The sequence below is a fragment of the Phalacrocorax aristotelis genome, chromosome 8, assembly GCF_949628215.1.
Source record: "Phalacrocorax aristotelis chromosome 8, bGulAri2.1, whole genome shotgun sequence".
In the NCBI taxonomy this organism is placed as follows: domain Eukaryota; kingdom Metazoa; phylum Chordata; class Aves; order Suliformes; family Phalacrocoracidae; genus Phalacrocorax; species Phalacrocorax aristotelis.
In genome coordinates, this window is record NC_134283.1 from 14,320,104 (window position 1) to 14,334,464 (window position 14,361).

Here is a 14,361-nt window from a genome sequence, read left to right on the forward strand (position 1 = left end):
CAGGAACGGCTCTGCTGTGCCAAGGACCTTCTGCAATCACGCCAAAAACACTCAAATAAGTGTTAGTTTTGCGAGTGGAAATTGCCTTTGGGGAAGTTGTGAGGGGACACAACTTTGTACTCCACCAGGTAGCAGTATGATTCCTGCTTCCAGTATGGTCTGGGCTTGTTTCACTCTTAAGCCAACTGCACTTTGAATGTAGTTGTGAAAGAGATTTTTATTTCTTCAGAGAAACCCCAGAGCAGCTGATGGCCTTTGCACTGCTCGAGATGCCACGTCACCGTAAGGAAGCTTCCTAGTATTGGCAGTGTGGTGGGTGGAGTAATGCAGGTGCCTTTCTGTGGACACCAAGCTTCTATGCACTGCAGGAATCTGATGCTTCCGCTTTGGGTTTCTTTGCTCACGAAACATCGTTTCATGTATATCACAATTAGATTGGTTTAGGAAATTGCGGAGGTCAGTCAGTTTGACTGGGGGAAAGCAGATAATCTGACTCTCAGTGAGAGCCATGTTGTTTTGTCAGCTCTCCAACTTGTGTTGTGCCGTCCCTGGGTCAGAGCCTTCATACTGAAGAGCTTTGCATGAGACGTTTGCTGGATTTAGCCCAAATGGAAGCTGCAAATTCATTTCAGCACTCAGGGGGTTGGGTTAGTCTGAGGTCAGGCTAAGGAGGTGCAGGACAAGCACAAATCAGCTCCCATCTCACTGAGGGGAGGAACTGAATCCTGCAGGACTCAAGGCTTCTCAGTGCTGGTGGGAATGTTACTCTGAGCGACAGTGAGAGAGATGGAGGAGAAATGATTTACTACCCCCGGATCCAGCGGTGTCCCACGGTTCAGTGCTTCTTGGTGGTGGGAGTCTCGTTTTTCCTTTTGACCATTCCCTTTTTATTGCTTCTCTCGTGGTTTACTTTTTCCATGCAGGGTGAGAGTGGGTGGTTCTCTGGGGGGAGTGTGCGTGCTAGCCACGGACTGGTCGTGGAGTAATTGCAGGAGGGAGGCGGCCCCCCTAAGATCTGAACCGTTGTGTGTGTGGTTGGTTGCTCAACCTTACCAGGAAACAGGTGTCCCAGTTGCTGTGTCACCTCCACGGCCCATCTCCAGGTTCACACTTCCTGGTGGCAGTTCCTTCTTCCTTTGTTCAGTGCCATAGGAATTGCCCGTAGTTAACTTTGTCAGCTTGCTCTGTTTGAGTTTTGCTCGACCAACCTACACGTAGCCACCATATTTGAGGCATTTTTCTTGGATTGGAGTCTCACTGTACAGCAATAAATCTGTGCCTTCTGTGTATATGTGGTTATATTTTTAGTCATAGTGAATACCTTTCCTCACTTGGTGTGCAGAATAGAAGGTCATGTTCATGTGCCTTTTTCTCAGCCAATTTGCGCTTAGTGTGATAGCGTGACTTCCTGTGTCGCGGGACTGGGGACTGGAACCTTCACCCCAGCATGCCCTGCTGCCCTTTTTGTCAGCGGTGGCCATGGCAGCAGAAACGGGTAGCCACGCTCTCTCTGGGTCTCTACAGAAACGAGTGGGCATTAGTGGCATGGACAGCACAGCAAGTGAAGGAGGTGGAAAAGTTTTGGTCTCGGAGGGATCACTCTCAGAGGCAGGTATCTGCCTGAGTCCCAACTGCTGTACACATACACACCTGTACTTATGATGCCCTGCCTCCAGAGCTCCCCATTAATTCCCAGTTCCAGGTGTCTCCTCCAACTCCTTCTGAAATCCGTTCCTTTCCTCAGGCTCCTCTTGCTTGCTGTAGACAGCCTCCTGCCTTCAGAAATGTGCATGGGAGTGTTTACATGTGTAACAAATAGAGGAGAACAACTGTTATGTGAAAACAACTGATTTGTGGCAAGAATTAGGCCAAGGAGAAAATACCTGACAGATTTGTCAATTCTAATCTGCTAGTTGCAGTAGAGTGAGGCTCTGATTTGTATTTTTCCCAGAGCTGTGTGCCACGCTGAACGCACATGGCAATTGCTCGAGGGAAAGGCAATGTAGAATTAGGTAGAAACTGTCTTAAGCCTCCTGAATTTGTCATAAAAACAGATCTTTCTTTTTTACTCTGTGGTTTCATTTGCAGTTTCAGTAACCTCTGGCTGTTGGTAAGTAGGTTTGGTTTTCCAAGAAATGAAAGAGAAAGTGAATCTTTTTTCCTGTATTGACTGTGCCCCTCTCATTTTAGTCTCACAGACTCCTGAACTCATTTAGCAGCAAGTGATCAAAAGATAACCTGAAGCATCTTTTCCAGGTTCTTAACTTGCCAAGATGCCCATCAGTGTTAATGATGTGATGCAACTGTTCTGCCATCTCGCTCAGCAGAAGGGGATGAAAGCTGCTGTCAAACACTCTGGTCGAGGAGCACTGGTGGCGGGTGCAACAGCATTTGTTGGGGGTCTGATGGGGGGTCCACCTGGAATCGCTGTAGGTAAGTGTGCTTTGCTTTTGGGACAAGAAGTGTGGTTAAGAGCCTGAGCAAAGAAACTAGGAAGAGTGTGTAGTAGGTGTGAATGGAAGGAAAGGGGCGCGCAGCACTGAGTTTTAATGTAGCTGGGCTTTAACAAGGTGCCATTTTGTATGTTGGCCTTTTAGAAACAAGGTGTGTATCAGGAAAGCATGTGTCAATGTTTCCTTCTAGGGTGATAGTGACCTTGCTTACTTTGACCCCTGTGTGGCAAACAGGAAGCCATCCAGAGGTGGGCGGTTGAGATAGCGGCACCTTTGAAACCCTTTGAAGAAGCAGTTAAGAAATCATTTGCTTTTGGTGGGTAGAGCCCTGGTTTCCATCTGCTGAGGTGCCCCACTGTAACCAAAGTGACAAAGTTAATCAACCAGGGATGTAGTTATATTATGGGAACATGGAGTGTACGAATCAGTGTATCTGTTGATCTGTATTTTCGTCCCTAGGTAATCATTAATGTGAACGAAACAATAGACAATGTGCTTCTGTCAGAAAAGGATGACAAAATGTGGTTTCATGTAGTAGACTGAGAAAACTGGCCAGGACTGCCAAGATTAAGAGCCAGTAGGTAAAAGGTAATTCCGGCAGGGGGAGATCGCGACCACCGACTCACAGACCACCTACCCAAGTAATACCACCTACTCAAAAGAGAACAATGAGAAAGGACAACTGAGCCTGTGCAATAATTTACACGTGAAGCGAGCAAGTTTGTACCAATCACCAAAGAGAATAATACTGAATATGTATAGATAAGATGAATATGTATATTTTTGGTCTATATAAATCACATGGGAAAGGTGTGTAAGGTATGCATGTTTGGAGGAGCGATCCCACGTGCATCCGGCACCGTGAATAAAGAATGCCTGCCTTTTAGGACTACATGGGTGTTACAAGGTTTAGTCCCGATTTCAGTAACACCACTGTCTGAGGTGTGGGACGAAACAGAGAGCAAACTAACAGGCTCTGAGCTCATTAGTGTGGGCTCTGCTCAGGCGCTGCGGTGGAGGAGTGAAGAGGAGAGGGGTGAGGCAGGGGTGAGGCTCTCTCCTTTGAGCACAAGAGAGGATGGCAGCAGCCAGGGGGGATGTTGGTACCTGACGGCACAGAAGAAAGAAAATTGGGGTATAAAGCGAGGGTGAACAAATATTCTTAGTCAGCCTTAGCAAGAGAGAGGATCATCTTCCTAATGATCTTAGTAAGCTCTGTTTATTTCTGTCTTTCAAAAGTTGCTGCTCTCCACTTCTTGGTGAACTTGTTTTTTCCCTCTGGAAGTCGTTATTCCCTGTCACTTTGCTTTTTTTCTCCTGCATGAAAAATTACAGGAAGGCCAGAGTCTGATAGTGAAGAGTTGTCTCTCCTCTGTGTCTCTTGAATTAAGAGTTCTCTAGTTTGAAAGCTGCCTTGTCACTGAAGTCACGTGGGCCTGGGTCCTTGAATGCTTCTTACTGTTGCGAGCAGTTCCAGCAGTTTCATGTGCTGAATTGCAATATGCCTGTGTGAGGGTTAGCAAGGTTGAGTTACAAGAAAATAAGCAAATAATATGTGAGGAGCGATAACAAAATGCAAAATGAGGCTGTGTATTTGCTCCTGTTTCAAATACAGTGCTTAATAGCCAAAAATATTATTTTGACAAATGTATCAGGAACAAAAAAGTGAGATTAAGATTCTGTAAGAAATATCTAAGTTGTCAATGAGAAGTAGAAGTAAAAATGTCAGTGGCCTAATTCTGAGTGAGATGATGAGAAACATGGAAGTTACTCTTGGATGTGTTTTCTCATTTTGTTAACATGACTGTTTAAGCTTTCATAATGCCTCCCAGCCAAGCTCGGTGTTCTTCAGCCACCGATGAAGGCACTGGAACAAGTATACCTATTACTGTATACCAAAAGCATAAAATAATATGTATATATAATAAGAATAATAAGTAGTACTAAGTATACCAAAAGCCGTTCCCTGATTACAGTGCAACCAAATTGGAAGATCATCACTGAACTTTAAAAACTGCAGAGGTAAATGACCCTGGGTCTTCAGTGGTTTTCAGGACCGTTACAGGGACATTTGCAGTCGAGTGCACTTTCACTTAACAAACAGCCTGGACAGGTGTGGGACTGGGTAGCAGGGATTGCCCTGATTGCTGCCTTGCACCAAGAGCTAGAGGGTGCACTGCCTTCCATCTGCAGTGGTCACTGGGGAAACTTGCAGCGTATTGTGCTTTGTAAGGACTGCTTGCTGTGAGAAGAATGGATTGTGGATGTGTTGCTTGGATGCAAAAAGTCCAATCATGGAACAAATCTTGTCTCAGTAAACTAGGAAGTTAGACACCAACAATTCTAGTGGCTTTTGCATTATGTGCCCCTAAATCAGATATGGATGTTCTCATAAAAGTTCTTGAAGATCAATTCAGCTATCATAGGCTACCCAGCCTTTCTGTGGTATCATGGGGAAACCTGCCAACTGAGTAAAACGTGCGAATTAAGGAATTTTTGCCTAGTGAATAACTGCATCCATGTGAGTGCATAAATGACTTTTTAGGAGCTGTTGCTGTGGTGGGAATTCTGGATGCAGAGTCGGTTGGGACATCCCTGCATTTGAGGGTTCTCCTTCCTTCTTTACCATCCACCAGGATGTCTGTGTCTCTAGCATTGGTGTCAGTTGTGTGAATTCCTGTGTTGTAAGTTAGACTGGTAACTCTTTGAAGAAGAGCACAAGGGTGTAGGAGCATAAAAAGCTTTAAAAATCCTCTTGGTGCTTTCAAAATTGCGTATAAACCTAGTTAAAGTAGACACATAAGCAACTCTGCATGATTTCTCATAAAGCTGGGAGCATTATTGATTGAAGGGCTGGGTGGACTTTCAGGTTTTAACATTAACTGGTAAAGACTAACCTCTGTCTCTCTTTTCTAGGAGGAGCTCTTGGTGGATTATTTGGTGCCTGGATGACTGCTGGACAGTTCAAGCCGGTCCCTCAAATTTTATTGGAATTGCCTCCCGCTGAGCAGAAGAAACTCTATGACGAAGCTGTTTGTATTATCAGGAGATTAGACTGGACTGATATTGCTCAGCTAACTAGTCTTGTAATGGGAAGTGCCAGTCTCCAGCAGCAGTTGACAGCAGTGCTGATAAATTATCTCTCCAAAGAGCTAAGCGCAGAGATACAGTATGGAGAATAAACATTTCCAGACAGGCTTTTTACAGTGTAATGAATTTTACCCTGATAATTGTGATTCTTCAGCACAGCAATTATTAGTTATCAGTACTAATTTTGAGTGCAGGCAGATTTAAGGATTATTTTAGGGGTTTAGGGCTGGGGTTTTTCTTTGTTTGTTTTGTTTTGTAAGGACAGTATTAGATTACTGCATTATCCTGACACTGACTTACTATGTAATTTTGAATTATTCTGGACTGAATTCAAAATCACTGAAGGAATTGTGCTTTTTTTACACTGATGTATCTCTAGTTAAAATTGTCAAAATCATTGTGTTTAATTTAGGAGATGTAATCCTGTTTCTGTAAGTGCTTTAATTTTCTTCTGTGAATGACATATAGGTGCCAGAGTAGCTAGGGCACTCTGAAGAATTTTACCGATTATCTGTTTCAGTCCTGCAAAGGAAAGTTATAAGAAAGTACGTTATTCTACTGTGAACTCAAAGATCTCAATCCTGACTTTATTCTCTGTTGCATTTTTATTGCAGTTCTTGAGTTACTCATTTTGTTCTCTAAGGAGCGAAGCCAATGCCTAAACAAGATGTAAAGCAACAGGTAGACCAACTGTGCACAATTAGTAGCTCCCGGTGCCCTGGAACAGGAAGGCATGGCAAGGATACCCTTCTTAAAAAAAGCTGAAAATGGGGAGCTGATCTTTGTACTGTCCCTAGGTGAGGGTTGTCATTTCAGCATTGGTTTGTTGACTGAATCAGAACAGCTGGTCTTCTATTTTCATTAAAATATTCCTAAGAAGCATCACAGTGGCCTGTCTTTTGCTTTGAAGTCAATTAAGTCTTTAAGAGCTGGGTACTGAAATTTGAGGAAGAAGGCAGCCATGTACTGGTCAGCCAGCAGTTGGCAGCAGTGGTGGTGGTGGTGTGGGGGTGACATGCCAGCTGCAGTTAACAGTGTAAACTGCCAATGCAATGTTACCGAATATCCACCCATTTTTCACCAGCCATTTCTTTCAAGACACTTGTAAGACAAGTTCGTAAGTGCAGGTGTGCCTTCTTTTGTGTGCAAGAACCAAGCGAAACTTCTCCAATAATTTCATTTTTCCCCTGAAATAAAGACGTATCTCCGTGTGTGGTGGGGTTTCTAGAAGTTGAGTCTGAAATGGTGAAGCTTTAAACTCAGAGGTTGCTATTGTGTACATTTGATAAATTTACTTCTGCAGGTACAATTTGCCATTAATGAACTTTCCTGCCTGGAGCGCAGTGCAGTGATTGTTGTTCTCATCATTGGAAAACACGTTTTCAGTGACATGAAGATGTTAAAAGAACCCTTCAGCAGATTTGGTCATGTGAGGAAAAGACCAGCTGCATGAGAATGCATTAATATCCATCGGTTGCTGTTCTTTGGTAGAGACATGGCTGTCCACCGCTGCATCTTTGTTGTTACTGGAAACAGCCACAGGCAGGGGATGGCACCTTCTGAGATCCATTCCAGCTGCATAATGTCCAGGCTGAGTGTAAGGCACAGCTTTTGCCTAGGAAATGAGGTAATGCAGTGCCAGCAGTTTTGGGAAGCAGCTGAAAGAGTCACTATGGGGAGATGTACCTACTTACATAAAAGAAACCATTTGCACTGCTGGTTATTAACCTGGTTTGATTGTAGATGTGACAGAATCAAGCTAGATTTTCACTGGCAGATGGCGTATTTTTAGTTAAAAATTCTTCTTTTCTTTCCCTATGTGTTATTTTTCTTTTTCAGCTGTCTGATTTAAAAATAGAAAGCAAGCATGATTATGAAGTGTTATGTTAGCAAAGAGAGGGAATATATATTTATACATATATTTTTTAAAAAGGCAATCCTGAATTCAAACATAGATGGCACATCTCAATAAGTTAACTTAGTGGCAATCAGATTGTTTCTTAAAATCACCCTATCAAGGCTGCCTCAGTATATGGATAACACAGTTATCCCTTTCCATTAAAATGAGGGGTAACTCCTTGGGTTTTGCTTAGTCTGTTAAATTCCTGGCTTTAATGAATTTGTATTAGATTACAAATGTCAGCCTCATTACGGACTAGACCAGAATTGACATATATTCCCTGATGGAGTTGTTTTTTGGTGACTATCATAAGTGAGATATGACTGCACCAATATTCACTGCAACTGCATGTCACCTTTTAATTACAGGGAGAAAATACACAATGGGGCAGAAGGGAGCTGTTTCACCCTAATGGTTATTGAAGGACAAGTGGGTTTTGTGAGCTGAGCAGGAGCCAGTTTGCAAAGGCTGATTGACCACAGGTAAACTAGCAAGGCAGTAAAGAATAATTGCTTGTTTGGGGGGAGGCTGTATTTCTTTCTGTGGTTCTATGACCTTCAAGCCTGCACCTGTAGCAGTTCTACCTGCACAGCCTTTGGAGTGGTGCTCAGCTCTCTTGTATGACTGGCCCACATGTAACTGCTGCTCCAGGGACCCTGCAGGACCGAGTAGTATTTGGCTGTGAAAATTCTGTCTTTCACTAGTCACAGACATGGCGTAGACTTCCTAAATGTTCTGTTCTCAGTGGCATTGCATATGCTGCTGAGGTTGTTTTCTGGAGGAGCATGAGAACTGCAGCAGAGACCTTGAAGTAAGGGTAGGGATCATGGTGCTAGGGTGGTGAACCATGGTGGCACAGCACAGTGCCTGTGATACTGCTGAATTAGTTGCTATAGTTTTCATTAACTGGTGGTTTTATAGGGTTTTGTTGAGATCCTTCCTGATGTGGAACAAGGTTCCCTGTATTGACCTGCTGACTGCAGAGTACACAAAGAAGTGTAAAAGCAGAACAATCCTGAGATCCCTTTAATTTACTAATATTGAGTTTACAGCAGGCAGTGAGAACATCGCCAGCAGTGGTAATCTGCCCAGGAGGTGATCCAACAGAGAGCTGCTTTGAACCTCAGAGCTGAGGTTTTGCAGAGCAAGTATGTACCCCCATGAAGGAAGTTATGGTGGCTCTAGGCTCAGCCTGTTTGCATGGTCTTGGTCATGTTAGCTCTCGTGTCTTACTCCAGTATGAAAAGTAACACAGATTAGCATTAGCAGAGTCGGTAAGGAGCACAGCGGCGGCAAGGGCAATTCCCGTGGCTCAACGCTAGATCGGGGCAGGTAAGGCGGTTCCTCGTACCTGAGAAGCCCGAGGGTGAGCACAGGGACCCGTCAGGAGCCGGCAGCTCTCGCGAGCGAGGCTGACGTGCAGCTGACGCGGTGTGGGGCGTTGCCAGAAGCAACGGCAGGAGATTTAAACGGCCCCTAGGGAGCGCGAGTGACCAGGGCGTGGCACGTCAGAAGGGCGTGGCATGTCAGTTTGCGCAGGCAGGGCGAGCAGGAGGGCTGCCACAGCCCACTTGTAGGTCTACAGCTCAGGCAAGTGCTTTGGTCTCGGGCGAAATGGTGGGTGCTCACCTCAGAGCTAAAACCACTGTTCGTTCAGCGGAAGCCCCTGAGATGTCAGACTCATCCACCCAGACAGGTCTGGTAAGAAAGGACACATCAGTACAGGCAGTGGGTTGTGGCAACTGCCCAAACCCCTCTCCTGACAAAAAAGTAAGTACCTGCACAAGGTGTACACAGGTTGATGACCTGTTACATCAGGTGGCTGAACTGTAGGAAATAGTTAAGAGGCTGTGCAGTATTAGAGGAGCTGAGGCAGAGGTAGACAGGTGGCTTCAGAATCATGTTCCTGTGGCAGACACTGCTGAGAATGAGGGACGGTGGACCCTGGTGACTCACAGGAGCAGGATCCCACATCAGCCTGCACCCTCCACCATCACAATCAGAAACAGATATGAAGCCTTAATGACTGAGGATACCCATGAGCAAGGTCTGCAAAGTCCCCTGCAAGGGGAAACTGTACCAGCAACACACAGTCAACATTGTAAAAATAAACAACAAGAGCTCGTGGTGGGTGACTCTCTGTTGAAGGGTACCGAGGCACCCATCTGCCGACCTGACAGGGAGTCACAAGAGGTATGCTGCCTTCCAGGAGCCAAGGTCCGATATGTTGCTGAGAGGGTACCACAACTCATCAGGAAAACATTACTATCCACTATTACTATTTCATGTAGGCATGAACAACACGGAGAGCCGTAACCTGGGTAAAATCAAGGAAGACTTTGAAGCCCTGGGGGAGCAAGTGAAAAACATTGGTGCCCAGGTGATCTTCTCTTCCATTTTGCCAGTTCGAGGAAAGGGAGCAGCCAGAAACAGGCGCATAATGTATATCAACTCCTGGCTATGTGGCTGGTGCCACCGTGAGGGGTTTGGCTTTTATGACAATGGGGTGTTCTTCAATGACGACAACATGCTGGGGAGGGATGGAATCCATCTGTCTAAAAGGGGTAAGGGAATCTTCAGCAGTAGGCTGGCTGGTGAGCTGGGCTTTAAACTGAAGGACTTGGGTGGTGGGATCCGTGGTGAAAATGCTCACACCATCACATCCAATGGGGGAGTAAGTCAGGCCAAGCAGTGTGGTGATAAAGGTTCCTTAGCTGTCTCCCAAGAGGTGAAACAGAAGAGTAATCACCTCAAGTGTATGTGTACAAATGCATGCAGTCGAGGTAACAAACAGGAGAAACTGGAGCTCCGTGCCCACTCAGAAGGGTATGATGTCATAGGAGTAACTGAAACATGGTGGGACAACTCAAACAACTGGGGAGTCACAATGGACGGTTACAAGCTCTTTTGTAAGGACAGGCAAGGTAGAAGAGGTGGAGGAGTTGCAGGCTACATCAAGGAACACCTTGAATGTATCGAAGTCAACTATGGTGATTGCGACTGCTCTATGGAAAGCCTCTGGGTTAAAGTAAAAGGGGTCATCTCCAAGCAGGACCTCACAGTGGGCGTCTGCTATTGAGCTCCTAACCATGATGATGAAGCTGACGAAGTGGTATTTGGGGCACTAAAACAAGCTTCTGGCCAACAGAACCTGGTCCTGATGGGTGACTTCAACTACCCAGACATCTGCAGGAAGAACCATACGGCAGCTCGCATGTCATCCACCAAGTTCCTGGAATGTATAGAGGACTGTTTCCTGATACAAATGTTAGATGTGCCAACCAGTAAGGAGGCACTGCTGGACTTGCTATTCACAAACCGCTTTGTAACATCTTGGTTAGTGATAGCCTTGGCTGCAGCGACCACAGTATTGTGGAGTTCAGGATCCTGCTGAGTGTGCTGAAGGTCACCTCTAAGACAAGGGTTCTCGATTTTAGAAGAGCAAACTTCAGTTCACGCAGGGGTCAGTTGGGAGGGATTCGATGGGAAGCTCCCATGGAAGACAAAGGAGCAAGTGAGTGCTGGGAATTCTTCAAGAACTCTCTCTTGGAAGCACAAAGCCAATTTATCCCATAAAAGGAAGGGGAAGTAAGTGGAGCAAGAGGCCCCCATGGCTCAACCATGACCTCCTGGGTCTACTCAAATCCAAAAGGGAAGCACACCAGGGATGGAGAAGTGGAGGATTACCTGCTGAGAACTATAAGGGCATAGCCAGAGTGTGCAGAGATGCAGTTAGAAAAGCAAAAGCCCAATTTGAATTGAAACTGGCTGTAGACATAAAAAAAACCAAGAAAGGGTTCTTCAGACATGTCAACCATAAGCAGAAAAAGAAGGAAAACATAGGCCCACTGTTAAACAGAAAAGGAGAGTCAGTCACCAACGATGCAGAAAAGGCAGAGGTCCTCAACACCTTCTTCACCTCTGTCTTTACCAGCACTGTCGGGTCCCAGGCTTTGGGAATGAAATTGCCGATTGAACCAAACACCGACCCACCATCAGTGAAGGAAGAGTTAGTATATGAATTACTACAGGAGCTTGACCCCCACAAATCAATGGGCCCTGACACCATCCACCCGAGGGTGTTGAGAGAGCTGGCTGACATCATTGCAAGGCCCCTTTCCATAATCTGAGGAGTCATGGAGAAGGGGGATGTCCCAGAGGACTGGAGGAAGGCAAATATTACCCCTATCTACAAGAAAGGCTTGAGGGAGGATCTGGGTAATTATAGGCCCATCAGCCTTACTTCAGTCCCTGGGAAAGTTATGGAACAAATCCTCCTGGGGGCCATCGCAAGTCAAATGAAGCACGTGATTGGGAAAAGACAACGTGGCTTCACTAAAGGCAGATCGTGCTTGACAAACCTGGTGGCCTTCTATGACAAAGTGACTTGCCTGGTTGACGTGGGGTGGGCGGTGGACATTGTCTACCTGGACTTCTCCAAGGCCTTTGATATGGTCCCCCACAGTCTCCTCCTGGAGCAATTAATGCGTTATAGCCTAGGCAAGTGGTCTGTGCAGTGGTTGGGGAACTGGCTGACAGGCCACACCCAAAGGGTGGTGGTAAATAGATCTTTCTCAAACTGGCAACCTGTCACAAGTGGAGTCCCCCAGGGATTGATATTGGGCCCAATGTTATTCAATATCTTTATAAGTGATCTGGATAATGGCATCAAGTGTAGCCTGATGAAGTTTGCGGATGACACCAAGTTGAGTGGGGAAGTAGACACTCCAGAAGGGAGAGCTGCTCTCCAGGGAGATCTGGATAGGCTGGAAGAGTGGGCCAGCAAGAACCTTATGAAGTTCAACAAGGACAAGTGTAAGGTCATGAACCTGGGAAAACATAATCTGGGAGTGCAGTACAGACTGGGATCCACCTGGCTGGAGAGCAGCTCTGTGGAAAGGGACCTGGGGGTCCTGGTGGACAGGAAGCTCAACATGAGCGAACAGTGTGCTGCTGCAGCCAAGCAGGCCAACAGGATGCTGGGTTGCATCAAAAAGGGCATCGCCAGCAGAGAGAAATCATCCCGCTCTACTCAGCACTTGTCAGGCCACACCTGGAGTACCGTGTACAGTTCTGGTCCCTGCTGTACAAAAAGGATGTGGACAGGCTGGAAGGGGTCCAGAGAAGGGCCACCAAGATGATCAAAGGACTGGGAAGCCTGCCATACAAGGATAGGCTGGGAGAACTGGGTTTGTTCAGCCTTGAGAAAAGGAGGCTCAGAGGGGATCTCATCACCATGTACCAGTACTTAAGGGGTAGCTACAAAGAAGATGGAGACTCCCTTTTTACACGGAGTCACATGGAGAGGACAAGGGGGAATGGACACAAGTTACTCTTGGGGAGATTCCGATTGGACACAAGAGGAAAATTTTTCACAGTGAGGACAGTCACCCATTGGAATAATCTCCCCGGGGAAGTGGTTGTCTCAGCCACGTTGGACACCTTTAAGAGTTGTCTGGACAGGGTGCTGGGCCATCTTGTCTAGACTGTGCTCTTCCCAGAAAGGTTGGACTAGATGATCCCTGAGGTCCCTTCCAACTGTGATTCTTTGATTATATGTGCAATTTTTCTAAGGACAGCCTGTCTCCTTCCAGGGCTGCACACCTGCAGCTACTGAGTATTTTGCTGGAGAATGTTCCCAAATAAGAGTGTCCATCTCTCTCAAATAGGTCTCCTGTGGGCTTCTGGCAGGAGGGGGTGCTGTTCAACCATCTGTATAGGGGTCCATGCTTGCCAGGAGAAGTCAGTGGCTGGGGTTCTTCTTTAGGCTGCTGCTCCTCTGACTGTGCTTGTGGATCTGAAGAGCACGGTGCTTTGGAGAGGTGCTTTGCTGCCTGACGAAGGGCAGTTTGTTTAAGGAAGCTAACTGATCTCCTGCAGGAACAGTTTGCTGGATGGCTTTGGGCAGTTCACCCAGCTTCCCCATTCAGCTGCTTTTGTGTGAGGTGATGACAACACCCAGCTAGTGATGGAGGGCTGTGTGAGGTGATGACTACTGACTGACGAGTAACAGTGGAGTGTGATACTACCAGCATTATTTTATTATTATTTGATTTCTCACCATAGTGTTTGAGACTATTCCAGTGGTATGGTGTGTTGTACTGTCCACTGCAGCCTGATTACAGGCCACTGTGCCCTGGCAGAACTGCTTTCCTCTCTCATAGTTCATGATTTATAGTTCCTGCGATATGTGCTTCTGTGCATGGGGCACGGGTGGAGTGGAATGCACCTGCTCCCTGTAACACTCACCTCTTCTTTAGAGAGGTAAACTTGTGCTGCAAAGGCTCTTTTGAGGCAAAATTCTGTTTAGCACACACAGCATAAAGCTACTGAGACCCAGTGTGTCCATATTTCTTTTAGATGACAGCAATTTGTCAACTGCAACCCAACAGTATTTAGCATGCCTTTTCTCCCTTTGTGTTAGTTTATAGGAAATTAGTGTTACAAAACTCACTGAAGGATCTTATGGAAGGGGAAGGGGATTGTGTTATTCAAAGTCATTACGCAAACTGATTTTACACAGCCATACTCTTGTGGTATACCGGCTCAAATGGTCTGACCAGGATTGCTTGTGCACAACATGTAGGACAAGTCAAATCCTTGCTTCATCTCCTGGGTTGTTCTTGATTTTCAATGATGAACTAAGTTTTTGGGCAAATACTTTATAGCCTTTAGGTTATCTTTTATATCCTGTTGCAATTGTCTTGCTGTTAGCCTGCTGGGCTATCAGAGGGAGGACTGACGTATGTGGTTTGCTGCAGCCTCTGCCACTGTCCTGCTGTCAGCGTGGGATCTTCTGTTCAGTAGCCATCTGTGCTGTAGTCTCACCAACGTGGGTCTTCTGGGGCTTGACAGCAGCAACATGTTCCTCCATTTGATGAAATGGCATCCCTCCGTATACATATAGGCCTCTCTTTT

At 46.0% G+C, this 14,361-nt stretch overlaps 1 protein-coding gene across 5 annotated transcripts in view; it reads left to right on the forward strand.

The window, feature by feature from the left end:
- The window catches only part of C8H19orf12 (chromosome 8 C19orf12 homolog), a 36,937-nt gene extending 30,512 nt beyond the window's left edge, over window positions 1-6,425 (forward strand). For 4 of the 5 annotated variants that reach the window (XM_075101482.1, XM_075101483.1, XM_075101484.1 and 1 more), the window contains 2 exons: window positions 2,257-2,433; window positions 5,370-6,425. In XM_075101482.1, the coding sequence (XP_074957583.1) occupies window positions 2,274-2,433; window positions 5,370-5,635 (426 nt within the window). In that variant the 5' untranslated portion in view covers window positions 2,257-2,273 and the 3' untranslated portion in view covers window positions 5,636-6,425. Of the gene's footprint in view, window positions 1-744; window positions 852-2,256; window positions 2,434-5,369 lie in introns of those variants that run through there. The other variant, XM_075101485.1, reaches the window with a different exon arrangement.
- The last annotated feature ends 7,936 nt before the right edge of the window (window positions 6,426-14,361 follow it).